This window comes from Cnephaeus nilssonii (genome assembly GCF_951640355.1).
Source record: "Cnephaeus nilssonii genome assembly, chromosome: 4".
Classification (NCBI taxonomy): domain Eukaryota; kingdom Metazoa; phylum Chordata; class Mammalia; order Chiroptera; family Vespertilionidae; genus Cnephaeus; species Cnephaeus nilssonii.
In genome coordinates, this window is record NC_137075.1 from 109,079,099 (window position 1) to 109,097,952 (window position 18,854).

At 66.1% G+C, this 18,854-nt stretch overlaps 1 protein-coding gene across 1 annotated transcript in view; it reads right to left on the reverse strand.

The window, feature by feature from the left end:
• Positions 1–1,075: 1,075 nt before the first annotated feature.
• Positions 1,076–18,854, reverse strand: part of LOC307098334 (putative V-set and immunoglobulin domain-containing-like protein IGHV4OR15-8) — a gene marked incomplete at its 5' end in the record, with an annotated part of 44,652 nt that continues 26,873 nt past the window's right edge. Inside the window, 8 exons of the mRNA XM_079769018.1 lie at positions 1,076–1,316; positions 1,408–1,523; positions 4,018–4,350; positions 4,642–4,956; positions 5,218–5,553; positions 5,638–5,955; positions 12,829–12,894; positions 13,148–13,172. Coding sequence (XP_079625144.1) covers positions 1,308–1,316; positions 1,408–1,523; positions 4,018–4,350; positions 4,642–4,956; positions 5,218–5,553; positions 5,638–5,955; positions 12,829–12,894; positions 13,148–13,172 — 1,518 coding nt within the window. The 3' untranslated portion in view covers positions 1,076–1,307. The remainder of the gene's footprint in view (positions 1,317–1,407; positions 1,524–4,017; positions 4,351–4,641; positions 4,957–5,217; positions 5,554–5,637; positions 5,956–12,828; positions 12,895–13,147; positions 13,173–18,854) is intronic.

Genomic DNA, 18,854 nt, shown 5'->3' on the forward strand with positions numbered 1-18,854 from the left:
CGGCGGCGCTCAGCCCCAGGGGACGCCCGCCTCCGCCTCCACCTGACCCGGAGCCCGGAGCCCGGCAGGATCCACTCCTGAGGTCTAAGCCGCCTGGCCTGAGCTGCTTCCCGTGACGGTCTTTGGACACTCACGGTGCTGCCCGAGGGCCAGCCCTTGCGCGTAAGAGCCGCCAGCAGTGCTGCGTGAGCCTCGTGCTGCCTGGGCCCTGCTCGGTCCCCCCCCCGCCCCCCCACGGGCCACGGGCTGGGCCCGGACGGGACCCACTTAACGGAAACAAAGCCGGAGCCTGCAAGCTGTCCACGTGGAGCCCAGGCCAGGGGAGACGCCCCCTCGGACCCGCGTCCTTTTCCAGTTCTGCCGTGGACAGTCACCCGCAGGGCCAGGCGAACGCTCAGGCCCGGACAGCCCGCGTCAGCGGCCGCCCTGCGAGCCCAGACGGTGCCTCCGCTCCTGGAAGTGCCTCCTCCCAGAGCCGGGCTCAGCGGCTCTGCCCTGGCCCCTCCCGGGACCCTGGCCCTGCCGGGTCTGCCCTGCCTGCCTGCCCCCGGGCTGCCTCTGCCCAGGCCCAGGCCACCACAGCGGGCCGGGACGCTGCATGGCCTTTGGCCGCCCCGCTGTGCGCCCCGGGCCCAGGGAGCCCCCGACATGCGCCCCGCGTCCCCTGTGCTTGGCTCCTGCCTCCCGCACCTCACGCCCCACATGGCTCCTGGCCCGGCTGCCACCTGCCTTGTTTGGGCCCCAGGGTGGATGGCGCTGCCCCTGCTGTCCTGCCTCCCGGCCATGCACGCTCTAGACTGGTCACCGGGTCCCACGGGCACACCCCAGACACCGGCGAGCGGGGGCCAGACGGCGTGGCTGGGCTTTCCAGGAACAGCGACGGGCAGTGAGGCGCATCCTGGGGGTGCCCTGGGCAAGGCCCTGCTGACCCTGGGAGGCTGAGCCCAGCTCCGCACAGGTGGTGCTGGGGAGCCCAGGCCTGCATCCCCCCAGGTCAGCCTCGTCCTTCAGGCTCATCTGCCCCCAGCCCCCCCTTTCCCACGCGCCCGTCAGAATTAGGCTCACACACACAGTGTCACAAGATAACGCACGTATTTATTTCAAGGCGACAAGGGCACACACTGCGCAGCGACCCGGGCCGAGCTCGGCGGCGGGCGTCCAGGGAAGTGGCTTCCTGGCGCTGGAAGCTGGAGGCGCTCAGGGGAGGTTTATGTACAAGGGGCCCAGCACGCAGGCCCGGGCGGGGTGCAAGGCGGCGGGCACCCCCTCGGCTCCGTCTCCTTGCGTCCACGCTCCTGCCCGGCGGGTCACTTCACCTGCGGACGACAGAGGGAGCGTGAGGCACTGCTCGGGGGTGGGGGGTGTCTGGGTGCCCCTGACCCCCAGCCCTCCAGCCCGCCCGCCCACCTTGAACAGGGTGACGGTCGTGCTGTAGAAGAGGCTGAGCAGGAACAGGACGATGAAGGTGGAGGCCATGGTGTTGAGGTTCTCGAAGCCCTCCTCATCAGCGCTCACCTCCCCCCCTGCAGGGACACAACATGGGGCTCAGTGCTGCACCCCAATCCCCCCTCCCAGGCCACCCATCCTCCCGCTGCCCAGGGCCCTTGCGGTGCTGCCCTCAGGAAGGCGGGGCGGGGCGGGGCGGGGCGGGGCGGAGGCAGAAGCGGAGGGCAGCAGGCAGGGCCGGAAGTGCTCAGCTGAGCCTCTCGTGGGCAGGTCTGAGCCTGGCGCGAGCTGGGCTCCCACAGCCGCTGGGAGGCCGGGCAGAGCCCCTGTCCTGAGAGCCCTGGGTGCAGGGTGACAGCAGCTCACAGACCCAGGGGTGGGCGCCGCAGGGCTGGGATGGGGGACCCAGAGGGGTGCATTCAGGGTCCTGAGCTCTCCTCGAGGGGGTACGGCCAGGGCCACTTGGGGTGATGAAGCTGGGAGTGGGGCCTCCCGTCCCCTGTGGTTGGGGGTGGCAGTGGGGGCAGGCACAGGTCTGGGCCCGAGGGACCCTCCTTGCTTCCTCAGTGGGACTCTCACTCTCTCCTTGGAGTGGAGGGCGAGTGTGGGAGGCCGTGTGGGGGGGGGGGGGGAGGGTCCTGGCTGGCTTGTCTGCCCCACTAGGAATCATATCTCTGGGACCCAGAGGTCTGACAGACACCCGAGGCTCTGGGCAGAGTGAGGCTGGGATGGACAGACGGACACATACAGTGGGGTCTGGAGCCCCAACACAGATGGGCCTTTGAGGCAGCATCTGGAGCCCAGGGCCTCAAAGGACCAGGAACATGGGGTGTCTAGGGGGTGGCCCAGGGGGCAGTGCCGTCTGCTGGGAACGGAGTCCCGCCTGTGCCCCTGTGCCCCGCACTCCCTGTTGCAGGCGGCCTCTTTCCCACCAGGTGTTGCCAGGACCAGGTGTTTGCGGGGCAGAGTCCGCAGATCAGCCTCCCTGCCTCCAGGACACGCCAACTACTTCTGTTCACAGGGGGTGCAGGTCCTGCTGCTTCATCAACAGCCTGAACTGGGCCGGCGTGGCCCAAAGGCTGCAGCCGCCCACCAGGTGGCCCCCTGAGCCCCTGTCCAGGGCCTGGGATGGTGCCTGGTCAGAGTCCTGGCTGGACTGGCCCCTGGGTGCACCTCCAAGGGCAGACAGAGGACAAGCAGGCTGGGCAGGAAGCCGTGCAGCAAGCGTGGCACAGAGGCAGGCGTGTGCAAAGGCACCGAGTGACCTGGGCGCACAGGGTGGATATCTGTGTGTGTGTGTCTGTGTCTGTGCGCACATGCATGTGTCTGTGCAAATGTGTCCATGTGTCAGTGTACACCTGTGCATCCATGACTCATCTCTGTGTGTGAGTGCCCATGTGAATATGTGACTGTGTGTGCATGTGTATATGAGCGTGCATTAACTGTGTGTCTGTGTGCATGTGTGCATGCATGTGCAGGTATCTCTGTGCATGTGTGTATGCCTTTGCATGTGGGTATATGTACATGTGCCAGTGTGCTCATGTCCCTTGCACGTGTGTCTCTAGAGCCATGTGCATTCGTGCCTCTGTGTGTATGTGTCCATGTATGTGCATGTGTGTATGAGTGTGCACGTGTCTGTGTCTGTGTGTATGAATGTGTAGGTATTTGTGTGTCTGTATCCATGTCTTTGCATGTCTCCATGTTCCCACATCCACTGTATGTGTCTCTTTGTTCATATTCATGCGTGTATGTATACGCATGTGTGCCTGTGTGCTTCTTTGTGTATGTGTTCATATCTTTGCATGTGTCTCTGTGTATACATGTATGTGACACTGTGCACATGCATGTGCATGTGTACATATGTGGACCTGTGTGTCTATGTCTTCTCACACACGTGCACATGTGCATGTGTTTGTGTGCCCATGTTCACAGTATATGCGTCTGTGTCCACATCCATGTATGTGCATGTGTCTGTGTGTGCCTGTGTCCATGTGCCTGTGTGTGTCCATATCTGGCCATGTGTCTGTGTGCATGCATGCATGTGTGCACATGTGCATGCGTTGTGTGCCAATGTCCAGAGCACGTGTATCTGTGTCTATGTGTGTGCATATCTGTTCATGTCTGTGTGCATGCATGCATGTGTGTCTGTGTGTGCATGTGTGTTGTACACCCATGTCCCTGTGAGCCCATAGCAGCCATGGAGAGGCGGTGAGCATTGCACTGTCTGCTGTGAGCACTCTGCAGGGGCTCAGGGCTTTGAGAGGTGAGTGGGAAGCCAGTGGGTGAAGCAGGGGTGGGGGTGGTGGCGGCGGGTGGGGGCAGCACAGCCGTGGCCCCAGCGGGCAAGAGCATTGCTCACTCGGACCAGCATCTTTTGAACGGATATTTTTATTTTTAGTTTTTATAGAATGCAACACCCCACCCATTGACACAGTCAGTTGCATACATGCACACACAGCGACAGGTCAGCCAGAGGCTCCGGGACCGCCCTGGAGGGGCAGCCTGGGGGTCAGTGGCAGGTGCTGGCCACGTCAGACATGACCAGGGACACGTTGTACAGGGTGGGTTTACCGGTGGACTTGTCCACGGTCCTCTCGGTCACTGAGTACGGCAGGGCCTCGTGGGCCACGACGCAGGTGTAGGTCTCCCCGGCGCTCCAGTCCTCCTCGCTCACGGTCAGGATGCTGTGGACGAAGTACAAGCCGGGGGCCTGGGGCTCGGGCACTGGGGCGCTGGTCACATACATGTCGGAGGACACGGGCTGCCCTCTCTGCAGCCACTGCACAAACACATCTGGGGGCGAGAAACCCTTCACCAGGCAGGTGACCGAGGCCGACTCCCGGAGGCTCAGCTGCTCCCGGCTGGGCGGCTGCACGTACACCGAGGGCATGTGCTTGGCGACATCTGTGGGAAGAGGGAAGGGGTGAGCTCGGGTCGGGGGCGGCGGGGTTCAGCCCTCGACAACAGGGGAGTAGAGGGCATGTGTGTCTCTGTGTTTCAGTGTACGAATGTGCAGGTATCTGTGTGCACGCCTGTGCGTGTGCACTTGTGTCCATGTGCACGTTGCATGCATGTGCGTGTCTGCCTGTGTCCCTGTGCATATGTGCCTCTTGCTCCCGGGCCTGCCGTGGGGTCCCCAGGCCCTGGATGCCATGCGTGGGGGGGTCTGGGGTGGCGGGAAGGGGGGCAGCCTACCCTTGGGCCTGAAGATGGTGTGCTTCAGCGGCGAGGGCAGGTCCGTGTGGGTCACCGTGCAGGTGAACTCCTCGCCCGCCTCCCAGTCCTCCACGCACACCGTGGCCTTTCCCATGGCACTGAAGGTGGCGTTGGGGTGGCTCTCGGAGACTTTGACGTCGGTGTTCACCTCCTCGCCGTTCTGGCGGGTCCAGGAGATGCGCAGGCTCTCATAGGTGGCCAGGTCCGTGACCAGGCAGGACAGCGTGGCCTCCTTGGTGAGGAAGATGCTGGCGAAGGTCGGGGGGATGGTGAAGACTCGGATGGTGGATGTACCTGGGACAGGAGCGGGGAGTCAGGCCAAGGCGTCGACTTGGCGGAGCCTCTCCTGGGCCCTGGGGTCCTGCCGGAGGGGACACCGGGCCCCGCCCGACAGGCGACCCGAGCGGCCCTGCCGGGGCCCCTCCCCGCCCCTGGCCTTTCAGGGAAGCCAAGGCTCGGGGAGCCGCCGGCCCCATCGGGGGCAGGGTCTGCCGACCGAGTGGACACCTGTGTGCTGGGGGCTCTGCCCGGGGCCCTCGGGGCAGGACCACTCACTGGGGCCGCACATGGACGACACGTTCTTCTGGAAGATTAGCGCCTGGTGCTCCACCTGGCAGGTGAACACGCTCTGGCTGAGCCAGTCGCTCTCGGTGATGGTCAGCGTGCTGGTGACCCTGTAGGTCACGGGGCGGGCTTTGCGCTCGACCTCTGGTTTGTCCGTGACGAAGCCGGAGGTCAGCAGCTTCCCCTCCTTCAGCCAGGACACCGCGATCTTCTTGGGGCTGAAGCCCGTGGCCTGGCAGATGAGCGTGGACGTGCGGGGGCCGGGGCCGGTGAAGGAGTCGCGAGGCGGGATGAAGACGTTCACGTGGGGGGGCGATACGCTGCCGACTACAAGGAGGGGACAGCGTCAGCCCGGCCACCCGCCCCCTCGCCCGCCCCCCTCGCCCGCCCGCCAGGGGGAGGCCCACTCACCTGGTAAGACCACTTGCAATACTTTTTCGCCGTTGGAGTGTTTGACCTTGCACGTCACGAACTCGTCCGTGCCCTGGAGGATGTCGGCCGTGGGCAGGAGAACCTGCGAGCTGGCCTCGTACTTGCCTTCCTTCAGGACCGACGGGAAGTTCTTGATGTCCTGGCTGCTGATGGCGGTGGTGTTCTTGAAGCTCCAGGAGAAGGTGACGGAGTCGGGCAGGAAGTCCTTGGCCAGGCAGCCCATGGCCACCAGGCTCTCATCGGACAGAGAGTTCTCACAGGAGACGAGGGGGAAGAGGTTGGGGGCAGCGGCGCTCGCTGAGGACCCGAGCGGGACAGAAGAGAAAGGGGCGTGAGAGGATGACTTCCCAGACTGGGCCGGTCAGGGGTCAGGCCCGTCGCCCCTCAGTCGCCTCTCGGGGCCAAGCCTACGACGGGCCCCCAGGCCTCGCCCCCCGTGGGGCAGGCAGTGTGGCCGGCCGGAGCCCTGGCCAAGGCTCGGGCTAGGAGGCTGCCACGGCCCCCACCCCGCAGGAGCCGGCTCTGAGCCTGGGGGGATGGGAGCGGCTCTTGCTGGAGCGGCAGGTCTGGCTTTTCCTCCTCGGGCAGCGCTGTCCCCAGACATGTGCGCCCAGCTCCCGGCCCACACGACCCAGGCCCAGGCCAGGGCGGCCTTCCCTCTGACCACGGGAGCCGCACGCTCAGCCCCAGCACCCAGGGACCCCCAGGCAGCGGCCGGCCAGCGAGAGAGGGGCCCCTGCGAGCCCAGCCCTCACTGCCGTGGCTCTGCCACATGGAGCCCTGCTCTGGGTGCCTGGGGTCCAAAGGACGGTGTGTGATGGGGGGACGAATACACACTCAACTCAACACATCCCGAGCACAACCAGGTCACGGGGTCAACCCAGCACAGCTCAGCTCACCCATCTCAGCTCACCCAGCCCAGATCAGGCAGCTCAGCCCGGTTCAGCTCACCCAGCCCAGCTCACCCAGCTCACCCAGCTCACCCAGCTCAGCTCACTCAGCTCAGCTCACCCAGCCCAGCTCACCCAGCTCAGCCCGGTTCAGCTCACCCAGCTCACCCAGCTCACCCAGCTCAGCCAGCTCAGCCCGGATCAGTTCACCCGCTCAGCCCAGCTCACCCAGCTTACCCAGCTCAGCTCAGCTCACTCAGCTCAGCTCACTCAGCTCAGCTCAGCTCACCCAGCTCAGCTCACCCAGCTCAGCTCAACTCACCCAGCTCAGCTCAGCTCAGCTCAGCTCACCCAGCTCAGCTCACCCAGCTCACCCAGCTCAGCCCAGTTCAGCTCACCCAGCTCAGCTCAGCTCACCCAGCTCAGCTCAGCTCACCCAGCTCAGCTCAGCTCAGCTCAGCTCACCCAGCTCAGCTCAACTCAGCTCAGCTCAGCTCACCCAGCTCAGCTCAGCTCACCCAACTCACCCAGCTTACCCAACCCAGCTCACCCAGCCCAGCTCAGCTCACCCAGCTCAGCTCAGCTCACCCAGCTCAGCTCACTCAGCTCAGCTCACCCAGCTCAGCTCAGCTCACCCGGCTCACCCAGCTCAGCTCAGCTCACCCAGCTCAGCTCAGCTCAACTCAGCTCAGCTCAGCTCACCCAGCTCAGGTCAGCTCACCCAGCTCACCCAGCTTACCCAAACCAGCTCACCCAGCCCAGCTCAGCTCACCTAAGTTCACCCAGCTCAGCCCGGTTCAGCTCACCCAGCTCAGCTCACCCAGCTCACCCAGCTCAGCCCGGTTCAGCTCACCCAGCTCAGCTCACCCAGCTCAGCTCAGCTCAGCTCAGCTCACCCAGCTCAGCTCAGCTCAGCTCAGCTCAGCTCAGCTCAGCTCGCCCAGCTCAGCTCACCCAGCTCAGCTCAACTCAGCTCAGCTCAGCTCAGCTCACCCAGCTCAGCTCAGCTCAGCTCAGCTCGCCCAGCTCAGCTCACCCAGCTCAGCTCAACTCAGCTCAGCTCAGCTCAGCTCACCCAGCTCAACTCAGCTCAGCTCAGCTCAGCTCACCCAGCTCAGCTCAGCTCACCCAGCTTACCCAGCTCAGCTCACCCAACTCAGCTCAGCTCAGCTCAGCTCACCCAACTCAGCTCAGCTCAGCTCAGCTCACCCAGCTCAGCTCACCCAGCCCAGCTCAGCTCAGCTCAGCTCAGCTCAGCTCACCCAGCTCAGCTCACCCAGCCCAGCTCAGCCCAGCCCAGCTCAGCTCAGCCCAGCTCAGCCCAGCTCACCCAGCTCAGCCCAGCTCACCCAGCTCAGCCCAGCTCAGCTCACCCAGCTCAGCTCACCCAGCCCAGCTCAGCTCAGCCCAGCTCACCCAGCCCAGCCCAGCTCAGCTCACCCAGCTCAGCTCACCCAGCTCAACTCAGCTCACCCAGCTCAGCTCACCCAGCCCAGCCCAGCTCAGCCCAGCCCAGCTCACCCAGCTCAGCTCAGCTCAGCTCAGCCCAGCTCACCCAGCTCAGCTCAGCTCAGCTCACCCAGCTCACCCAGCTCAGCTCACCCAGCTCAGCTCACCCAGCCCAGCTCAGCCCAGCCCAGCTCAGCTCAGCCCAGCTCAGCTCACCCAGCTCAGCTCACCCAGCCCAGCCCAGCTCACCCAGCTCAGCTCAGCTCAGCTCAGCCCAGCTCACCCAGCTCAGCTCAGCTCAGCTCACCCAGCTCACCCAGCTCAGCTCACCCAGCTCAGCTCACCCAGCCCAGCTCAGCCCAGCCCAGCTCAGCTCACCCAGCTCACCCAGCTCAGCTCAGCTCAGCTCAGCCCAGCTCACCCAGCTCAGCTCAGCTCAGCTCACCCAGCTCACCCAGCTCAGCTCACCCAGCTCAGCTCACCCAGCCCAGCTCAGCCCAGCCCAGCTCAGCTCAGCCCAGCTCAGCCCAGCTCAGCCCAGCTCAGCTCAGCCCAGCTCAGCCCAGCTCACCCAGCTCAGCTCAGCCCAGCTCAGCCCAGCTCACCCAGCTCAGCTCAGCTCACCCAGCTCAGCTCAGCTCAGCTCAGCTCACCCAGCTCAGCTCAGCCCAGCTCAGCCCAGCTCACCCAGCTCAGCTCAGCTCAGCTCAGCTCACCCAGCTCAGCTCAGCTCAGCTCACCCAGCCCAGCTCAGCCCAGCTCAGCCCAGCTCACCCAGCTCAGCTCAGCTCAGCTCAGCTCACCCAGCTCAGCTCAGCTCAGCTCAGCCCAGCTCACCCAGCTCAGCTCAGCCCAGCTCACCCAGCTCAGCTCAGCTCAGCTCAGCCCAGCTCACCCAGCTCAGCTCAGCCCAGCTCACCCAGCTCAGCTCACCCAGCCCAGCCCAGCCCAGCTCAGCTCAGCTCACCCAGCTCAGCTCAGCTCAGCTCAGCCCAGCCCAGCCCAGTTCAGCTCAGCTCACCCAGCTCAGCCCAGCTCAGCTCAGCCCAGCTCACCGAGCCCAGCTCAGCCCAGCTCACCCAGCCCAGCCCAGCTCAGCCCAGCTCAGCCCAGCTCAGCCCAGCTCACCCAGCCCAGCCCAGCTCAGCCCAGCTCAGCCCAGCTCACCCAGCTCACCCAGCTCAGTTCAGCTCAGAAAGCTCAGTTCAAACGGGTTCAGTTCAGCTCAGCTCCGGCCGCCCGGAGTAGCCCAGTGCAGCCCTGCTCAGCCCGGTGGTTCTGGTCAGAAAGGCTCAGGCCACCCGACCTGCTCACCTCAGCGGAAGCGCCTCACCCCGGAGTTCTGTGCAGCTGGCTCGGCCCAGGTCAGCTCCTGCCCAGGGCCTTCCTGCCTTTTGCCCCTGATACACCCGCTCCCAGCCCCGGCCCGGCTCCCGCTGGCGTCTGGCTCCCAAGCAGCGCCAGTCACTGCCCTCCCCAGCAGCCGGTTAAACACTCCTGCCCACTTTAAGTCAGTCAACATCTGGCGGGGTTGGGGAGCACTGGGTCGGCAGAGTGTCCCCCCCCACCCCCCGCCCCGTGCCCCACCGTCAGCCTCCGGCTTTAACCACGTTCCCTCCAGAGAAAAATCACCACTCGGAATGGCCAGGACACGCATCTTTCTGACCTCGCACGTAGAACCCTGCTCTGCGGCACGCGGCCGGGCCCTTCCCAGTGCGCGGCAATGACCTGAGCACCGAAGCTGCGCTCACCACTTAGGGAAAGACAACAGCGGGGCTTGTCTGGGCCACCCCGCCCGCCCGCAGCCGGCTGGCCGCGGGGCAGCACTGGCCACTTGTCCCTGGAAGGTTCTCTGGGGAGAGGTGACTGGGAGGGACCCCCACAGGGGCAGCTTGGGGGGTCACACACACAGCCCTCTCCTCCTCCACTGAGCACCAATGGTCCAAGATCCCCGTCATGTGGAGGCAAAGCTGTCAAACCCATTGCCCCGCGGCTGGCAGCGGTGGCCTCTCTCCCCACGCCTGCCGCTCACTCGAATGTCGGGGGGAGGGGTGGTAGAGGGGGGCCTTTGTCCTGCAGCAATTCCTCCAACTCCACCACCCACTCACTCGGGACTTGGACTCAGTCGCTGGGGACTCAGGAGAGCGGCCGGCTGGCGGCGGAAGCCGGGGCTGCCCCTCCTGGCCCGGGGCTCGGCCGCTCTCAGACCCTCCACCTGCACCGGAGCACGTTCAAGTGCGAACGAAGCCTTGCCACGCGCCCGGTCCCTTTCTGCCTCGAGACCTGACGGGCTTCCTCTTAGTCCACTGACCACGAGGCTTCACTGAGCTAATCTGGACCACCCCACACACCCCTCCCGCCCTCTGTCCTCAGGGGCGTACTTGAACATCGGTCTGAAACAAAGGCGACTTTATCAGAAATCGCCAAGTGCCTTCCTCACGGGGAGAAAACACGAACTTAAAAAAACCGGACATTCCCTGTGACACCGGCCAGGGGACAGGGACCCGGCCCGAATGGCCACTCGCAGGGCCAGCGGATTGAAAACAGGACACGGGCCCTCGGCTGACGGCCCCGAGGCGGTTTCACGCCTCACACACCTCCCTTTGGACAGGAATGTAAATGAGACGCTGGTAAGCCAAGTCCGAAAAACGAAACCCAGACGCTAAAAGCGGAACTCCCGTTCCCGGCCGCCGCCTTATCTCACAGCTCAGCCGCCAGGTGTTGTTTTGCTCCAGCGACAGGTTTAGATTTGTGGGCAAAACCCCCGAAACCACATCTCAGAACCAGAAGCTATAAATGTGTCAACCGTGCTTCCTCGCTCCCGAAAATAGACTCTGGCCGGCCCGCTTCCGGCCGCCGGCTGCAGGTGTGCGGCGCCCCCCCACCCCCACCGCCACCGGCTCCGCTCCATCCAGCAGCCTCATCTCGGTGAAAAATAATTTATCTTTGTCAGAACTCAGCCCACGGTCCCCTGTCACCGTTTCTGGCCAAACTGGCACCTCTAGCCACTCCAGAAAGACGTGATTTCCAATTATTAGTTAAATAATGAGATTAAAAAAAATCCAGGGTCCTTGAAAATCTCGCACATTTTAAAGTCACCCTTTTCTTGCCCTGGCCGGTGTGGCTCAGTGGATAGAGCGTCGGCCTGTGGACCGAAGGGTCCCGGGTTCAATTCCTATCAAGGGCACATGCCCGGGTTGCGGGCTCGGTCCCCAGTGTGGGCTGTGCAGGAGGCAGCCGATCCATGATTCTCTCTCATCACTGATGTTTCTATCTCTCTCTCCCTCTCCCTTCCTCTCTGAAGTCAATAAAAAATAATTTTAAAAAATAAAATAAAATAAAGTCACACTCTCCCTAACCCTGTCCTTCAACTCGGTAAGCAAAGCGTGTCCTCGGAGAAGCTGCCTCCCTCGGCTGAGCCCTCGGGCCTCGGCCCCATCCCGGCCACACGGCCCTCCTTGCCGGTAAAGAAGCCTAAATACAATCTGGCAATTTTTAAGTTAAATTATAGAAAAGCAATGGACTTGAAAGAAATTAGATTATAGCAAAGCAATGGACTTGGAAAGAATGAGAACGTGCCGCCTCCTTCTGAGGACAGTGTTCCCCTGAGCCGCCTGCTCCTGGTCCTGCAAACACCCGGTTCTGACCGCGAGAAAGTCCCGCGGCCCCGCTGGCCCTCGGCCGGTCCGACCTCTCTCCCCGGCTTGGCCTTCAGGCCGGCAGCCTCTTTTAGGGGCTCAGTGACGCCCAGAAAAGCCGCGTTATTTCATCTCTGAAAGGCGCCCAAAAACCAAGAGGGTCTGCAGTCCCTGCGCCCTGGCCCCTGTCCTCCCTGGCCAGCCTGCCCAGGCCCCGGCCGGGGGGACACGTCCCGAGGACCAGCCACTGATGCCCAGAAAGACCCACCGAGAGGAGCAAAGGAAAGAAAGGCCCGAGGAGGGCATCGGTCTTACCTGAGGAGACGGTGACCAGGGTCCCCTGGCCCCAGTAGTCCATACCATAGTAATCACAGCGGTGCAATCTCCATCCTCACCCCACAAAAACTGGGGCGCCGGCCCGGCATGGCCGGAGGCTGCCCGGAGACCTGCACGGTCTCTGGGCGCCACGTGGAAGCCGACCACCCAAGTCCCTGTGGTCCGGAGGGTCCTGAGCCCCTCAGCCAGCGGACCCCCTAACCTGGCCCCGCGAAGCCAGGTCCCCGGCCGCCCGGCCGCTGGCCCTGAGCCGACAGCCCCGACTGGGACTCAGAAGTCCAAGCGACAAAGCCACGGAGCCGGGGCAGCCGGTCACACGGCCCCTGGGGTCTCACGACGCTGTCCAGCCCCGCCTGGGGGGCCCTCTCCCCCGCTCCCTTTCCTGACCTCCGAAATGCCTCGGCATCTCCAGACCCGACCCCCGACCTCCCCAAGGGCAGCTGCAGTGGGCGCGGCGTAGGACTCACCGGAGGAGACGGTGACCAGGGTGCCCTGGCCCCAGTATTCGAACCAGCTGTCACATTGTGACAGCCGCGCCCGGGTCCCGGACAAGAACCGGTGCCCAGCGCGGGCCTCATGTCCCCTCAGGTGGCGCCCAGGAGGGCAGAGGGGGCCACAGGGCCCGGAGGCCAAGGGTGGTCGAGACCCAGAGACCCCCGGCCGCGGAGCCCGGAGGAGAGGGTCCGGATCGTCCTCTGACCCGGGGAGCCACGGTGTCCCCCGGCCCCTTCCTGAGTCCCCAGGCTGGCCCCGTCCTCCTGGACCCGAGACCCAGACACACTCATTCCCCCAAAAGCATCAAAAACCCTCCGAGAGAGAGAGGAGAGAGAGAGGAGAGAGGGGTTGGGAGGACTCACCTGAGGAGACGGTGACCATGGTGCCCTGGCCCCAGTAATCAAAGTAGTCACATTGCCCCGGGCTCCCTGAGGCCGCGTACAAAAACCCGGCCCCGCCTGGCACCAGGCACCGCAGCAAACCCGTCTCCTCAGGACTCCGCACCCCGAGAACTCAGCCCCTCTGCCTTCCACCACCCCTGTCCCCCACGAGAGGCCGTCCGCAGTGGCCTCGGGGGCAGCCGGCTGGGGGACTCCGCAGGGCCCCTCATAGAGCCAAAAACAATCTCTGGAAAGTCCTCTCCCGCCCCGGGACCGAGGAGGAGAGAGGAAGCCGGCTTACCTGAGGAGACGGTGACCAGGGTCCCCTGGCCCCAGTAAGCAAAGTCATCACATTGCCATGGGCTCCCTCAGGCCGCGTGCAAAAACTGCACCACCACCCACCACCCCGCCCCGCGCTGGCCACCCCAGAAACCCCGACTCTTCAAGTCTCCTGGCCTCCAGACACAGCCCACTCAGCCTCCCCTGCAAAGGCCCCCGTCCCCACGAGAGGCCGTCTGCAGAGCGGAGACCCCAGGGGCAGCCCCCGGAGGGGCCCCACGTAGAGAAGAAGTTAAATCTCTGGAAAGTCCTCTCCCGCCCCGGGACAGAGGAGAGAGGAAGCCGGCTTACCTGGGGAGACAGTGACCAGGGTCCCCTGGCCCCACACATCGAAAGCATCGCACAGGGACACAGTTCCCAGTCCCCCCAGACATAAACCTGCCCAGGCCCCCGGACGGCCAGGCTGCTGTCCTGCCCAGGGCCACAGGGACCCCGGGCTGGGAGGGGGACAGGCCGAGCAATGCAGCCTCCTGCCCCACGAAAATGCACCCCTCCCTCCTGTCCCACATCTGAGACCAAACGGGACCCCTGGCTCCGGCACACCTGAGCCTGCTCCCCGCCCCGCCCCGTCCCAGGTCGGACAGTAGACGCCAGACTCACCTGGGGAGACGGTGACCAGGGTGCCCTGGCCCCAGTGCTCGAAGTAATCATAGGCACAGTGAGTGGGCCCCGAGCCCGGGCCTCAGAAATCCCCGCAGCAGCCGGGGTCCCCCGGGAGCCCCAGGAGACGCCAAGGCTGCTCTCTGCTCACAGACACACCCACCGGCCCCCGCAGGCTCCCTCCTGCCCCAGTCCCCAGGGCTGGGTTTGGACCTCCTTCCTGACACCTGGCTCACCCCTGCCGACCCTGCCCAGCTGCTCCCCAGCACCCAGCTGCGCCCCTTGGCCGGGAGGGCATCCCCATCCCCATCTCGAGCTCCCACCCAGCCCCTAGAGCCCCTGGCCCTGAGCCCTGGGGCGGCTGGCCGGGTTTTTGTAGAGTTGTCAATCACTGTGCCCCAGTTGGCACTGTGGTCCCTGGCTTAGCCAAAACCTCCAGGCTGGGGTGGGGCGGGTGGGTGGAGGCGGATCTCGCTCTGGGGGCCACGCTGGGGTGGGGCGGTGGGGGTGGGGCACAGAGCAGAGGAGACCCCGACAGCCGGTCCTGCTTTTCCCTTTTCTTTAGAAATAAGAGCAGATTCAAGGCTGCGCTGAGGCTCTCTCATGCGCCCCCCTGCCCCCCCCCAACACACACATTTGTTTTGTTCTCACTGGAGAAAGGCCTCGTCCTGGGGGATTTGGGGGCTGATGGAACCCCCAGCCCATCGCTGATCTGTGGGGCGGCCTCCGGGGTCTGTCAGGGTCTCAGCCCAGAGGCTCCTTTCTCTCTCTGGCCACAGCTCGTTAATTCTACCTGTTCGCTGCCCCTCGGGTGCAGGCTCCTAGCGACTGCTGAGCCACCGCACCCCACAGGGTAGTTCCCGCCCAGTCCCCTGGGGCGGCAGGTCCTTGGGGAGGGGTCTCAGGAGGGCAGTGAGGGGAGAGGGTTCCTCCCCCACACCTGGCAGGCCACTGTCCCCCAACTCCCGGCCACAGGGAGGGGAGGGGGACGGCATCAGCTCCTGTCAGATGGGCTGGTACCAGGGCTCCGAGGGCACCAGGGGGGGAGGGAGAGCAGAGGCTGCTGGGGCCAGGTGCCGGCCTACAGGTGTGCCAGGGGCAGGCTGTGCTGGGGGGACAGGGGCACGGACACAGCCCCACAGCCCCACAGCCCCACAGCCCCACAGCTCCACAGCCCCACGGCCCCACGGCCCCACAGCCCCACGGCCCCACAGCCCCACGGCCCCACGGCCTCACAGCCCCACAGCCCCACAGCCCCACGGCCCCACGGCCCCACGGCCCCACAGCCCCACGGCCCCACAGCCCCACGGCCCCACGGCCTCACGGCCCCACAGCCCCACGGCCCCACAGCCCCACGGCCCCACGGCCCCACGGCCCCACAGCCCCACGGCCTCACAGCCCCACGGCCCCACGGCCCCACAGCCCCACGGCCCCACAGCCTCACGGCCCCCCAGCCCCACGGCCCCACAGCCCCACAGCCCCACAGCCCCACGGCCCCACAGCCCCACAACCTCACAGCCCCACAGCCCCACAGCCCCACAGCCCCACAGCCCCACAGCTCCACAGCCCCCCACAGCCCCACAGCCCCACAGCCCCACGGCCCCACGGCCCCACAGCCCCACAGCCCCACGGCCCCACAGCCCCACGGCCTCACAGCCCCACGGCCCCACAGCCCCACGGCCTCACAGCCCCACGGCCCCACAGCCCCACGGCCCCACGGCCCCACAGCCTCACAGCCCCCCAGCCCCACAGCCCCACAGCCCCACAGCCCCACAGCCCCACAGCCCCACAGCCCCACGGCCTCACAGCCCCACGGCCCCACAGCCCCACAGCCCCACGGCCCCACAGCCTCACAGCCCCCCAGCCCCACAGCCCCACGGCCCCACGGCCCCACGGCCCCACAGCCCCACGGCCCCACGGCCCCACAGCCCCACAACCTCACAGCCCCACAGCCCCACAGCCCCACAGCCCCACAGCCCCACAGCCCCAAGCCCCACGGCCCCACGGCCCCACAGCCCCACAACCTCACAGCCCCACAGCCCCACAGCCCCACAGCCCCACAGCCCCACAGCCCCACGGCCCCACGGCCCCACAGCCCCACAACCTCACAGCCCCACAACCTCACAGCCCCACAGCCCCACAGCCCCACAGCCCCACAGCCCCACAGCTCCACAGCCCCACAGCCCCACAGCCCCACAGCCCCACGGCCCCACAGCCCCACGGCCCCACAGCCCCACGGCCCCACGGCCCCACAGCCTCACAGCCCCCCAGCCCCACAGCCCCACAGCCCCCCACAGCCCCACAGCCCCACAGCCCCACAGCCCCACGGCCCCACAGCCCCACGGCCCCACGGCCCCACAGCCCCACGGCCCCACAGCCTCACAGCCCCCCAGCCCCACAGCCCCACGGCCCCACGGCCCCACGGCCCCACGGCCCCACGGCCCCACGGCCCCACAGCCCCACAACCCCACAGCCCCACAGCCCCACACCCCACAGCCCCACGGCCCCACAGCCCCACGGCCCCACGGCCCACAGCCCCACAACCTCACAGCCCCACAGCCCCACAGCCCCACAGCCCCACGGCCCCACGGCCCCACGGCCCCACGGCCCCACGGCCTCACAGCCCCACAGCCCCACAGCCCCACAGCCCCACAGCCCCACAGCTCCACAGCCCCCCACAGCCCCACGGCCCCACAGCCCCACGGCCTCACAGCCCCACGGCCCCACGGCCCCACGGCCCCACGGCCCCACAGCCTCACAGCCCCCCAGCCCCACAGCCCCACAGCCCCACGGCCCCACAGCCCCACGGCCTCACAGCCCCACGGCCCCACAGCCCCACAGCCCCACGGCCCCACAGCCACACAGCCCCACGGCCCCACAGCCCCACGGCCCCACAGCCCCACGGCCCCACGGCCCCACGGCCCCACGGCCCCACAGCCCCACAGCCCCACGGCCCCACGGCCCCACGGCCCCACAGCCCCACAGCCCCACGGCCCCACGGCCCCACGGCCCCACGGCCCCACAGCCCCACGGCCCCACAGCCCCACAGCCCCACAGCTCCACAGCCCCCCACGGCCCCACGGCCCCACGGCCCCACGGCCCCACGGCCCCACAGCCCCACAGCCCCACGGCCCCACGGCCCCACAGCCCCACGGCCCCACAGCCCCACAGCCCCACGGCCCCACAGCCCCACGGCCCCACAGCCCCACAGCCCCACGGCCCCCCAGCCCCACGGCCCCACGGCCCCACGGCCCCACGGCCCCACAGCCCCACAGCCCCACAGCCCCACAGCCCCACAGCCCCACGGCCCCGAGGGCGAGCTGGTGCCCTGACTGCTGGCTGGGGGAGGGTGAGAGCCCAATGTGTTGAGAAGCCCGCGTGTGTGAACATGAGTGTACATGTGTGTATACCGGTGTGTGCATGTGTACACGAATACATGCGTGTACATGTACACAAGTGTGCATGAGTGGATATGTGAGTGTACACGTGTGTAACTCCAGGCAGAGGAACCGGGAGTGGAGGCCCAGAGGCTGGCCTGGTGCCTGGAGAGCTCAGTGCTTGGATGAGCTGCATTTACAGGTGAGACGAGGGCCCCGTGAAAGGGCTCGCTCCAGAAGGTTCTGTCTGGTCCCATGTGGACGGATTTGGGTTGAGCTGGGGTGTGCGGGGCGGGAGGCCTGGTGCTGAGAGAGGGTTAGGGAGCCCATGGGATGGTGAGCGGGACCACGGGGCTCCACGGGGGCGGGGAGAGCAGGGTCCAGGGCAGCACTCCCAGGACTCAGCAGAGCGGGGTCCCAGGATCCCGGGTCTGGAGAGATGGGGGGCCCCTGAGGTGGGGCCGCAGATGCAGCGAGGGACACAGCCAGGGTCGAGGTTGAGGTGCGGGTTCTGCCTCTGAGCCCTGGGGCGCGGGGGGGTTGGAGGTGCGGCCTGCCCTGTCCTCGAGGGCGGGAGTCCTGCCCTCCAGGCGTGTGGGGGCGGCTCACAGTGCACGGGAGGCTTCCGCAGCCCTCAGCCCCTCTGCAGGCTCTTCCTGCTGCGGCCTCTGCTCTGGGGCCTCCGGCTTCCCTCTCAGGAAGAAGGGGTAGGGCCACCCCAGGCCCTTCAGGAAGCACCTGCCGGGCTCCCCAGGTCTCTGGTGCCTGATGGGGGAGGGGAGGGGGCCAATCTGCCCTGCCGGCCCTTTCCACCAGCTCAGCCCCAGGCCCCCACCTAGCCTCCAGCTTCAGCCCCGTCCGCCATCCTCAGTCCCATCCCTCATCCTTAGCCCCCATCCCTCATCCTTAGCCCCCATCCCTCATCCTTAGCCCCATCCCTCATCCTTAGCCCCATCCCTCATCCTTAGCTTTATTCTCCAGCTCAGCCCCATTACTCATCTTTAGCCCCATCCCTCATCTTTAGCCCCATCCCTCATCCTCAGCCCCATCCCTCATCCTTAGCCCCATCCCTCATCCTTAGCCCCCATCCCTCATCCTTAGCCCCATCCCTCATCCTTAGCTCTATTCTCCAGCTCAGCCCCATTACTCATCTTTAGCCCCATCCCTCATCTTTAGCCCCATCCCTCATCCTCAGCCCCATCCCTCATCCTTAGCCCCGTCCCTCATCCTTAGCCCCGTCCCTCATCCTTAGCCCCTATCCCTCATCCTCAGCCCCATCCCTCATCCTTAGCCCCATCCCTCATCCTCAGCCCCATCCCTCATCCTTAGCCCCCATCCCTCATCCTTAGCCCACATTCCTCATCCTTAGCCCCTATCCCTCATCTTTAGCCCCATCCCTCATCCTTAGCCCCGTCCCTCATCCTTAGCCCCCATCCCTCATCCTTAGCCCCCATCCCTCATCCTTAGCCCCATCCCTCATCCTCAGCCCCATCCCTCATCCTTAGCCCCATCCCTCATCTTAGCCCCATCCCTCATCCTTAGCCCCGTCCCTCATCCTTAGCCCCCATCCCTCATCCTTAGCCCCCATCCCTCATCCTTAGCCCCATCCCTCATCCTCAGCCCCATCCCTCATCTTTAGCCCCCATCCCTCATCCTTAGCCTCATCCCTCATCCTTAGCTCCCATCCCTCAT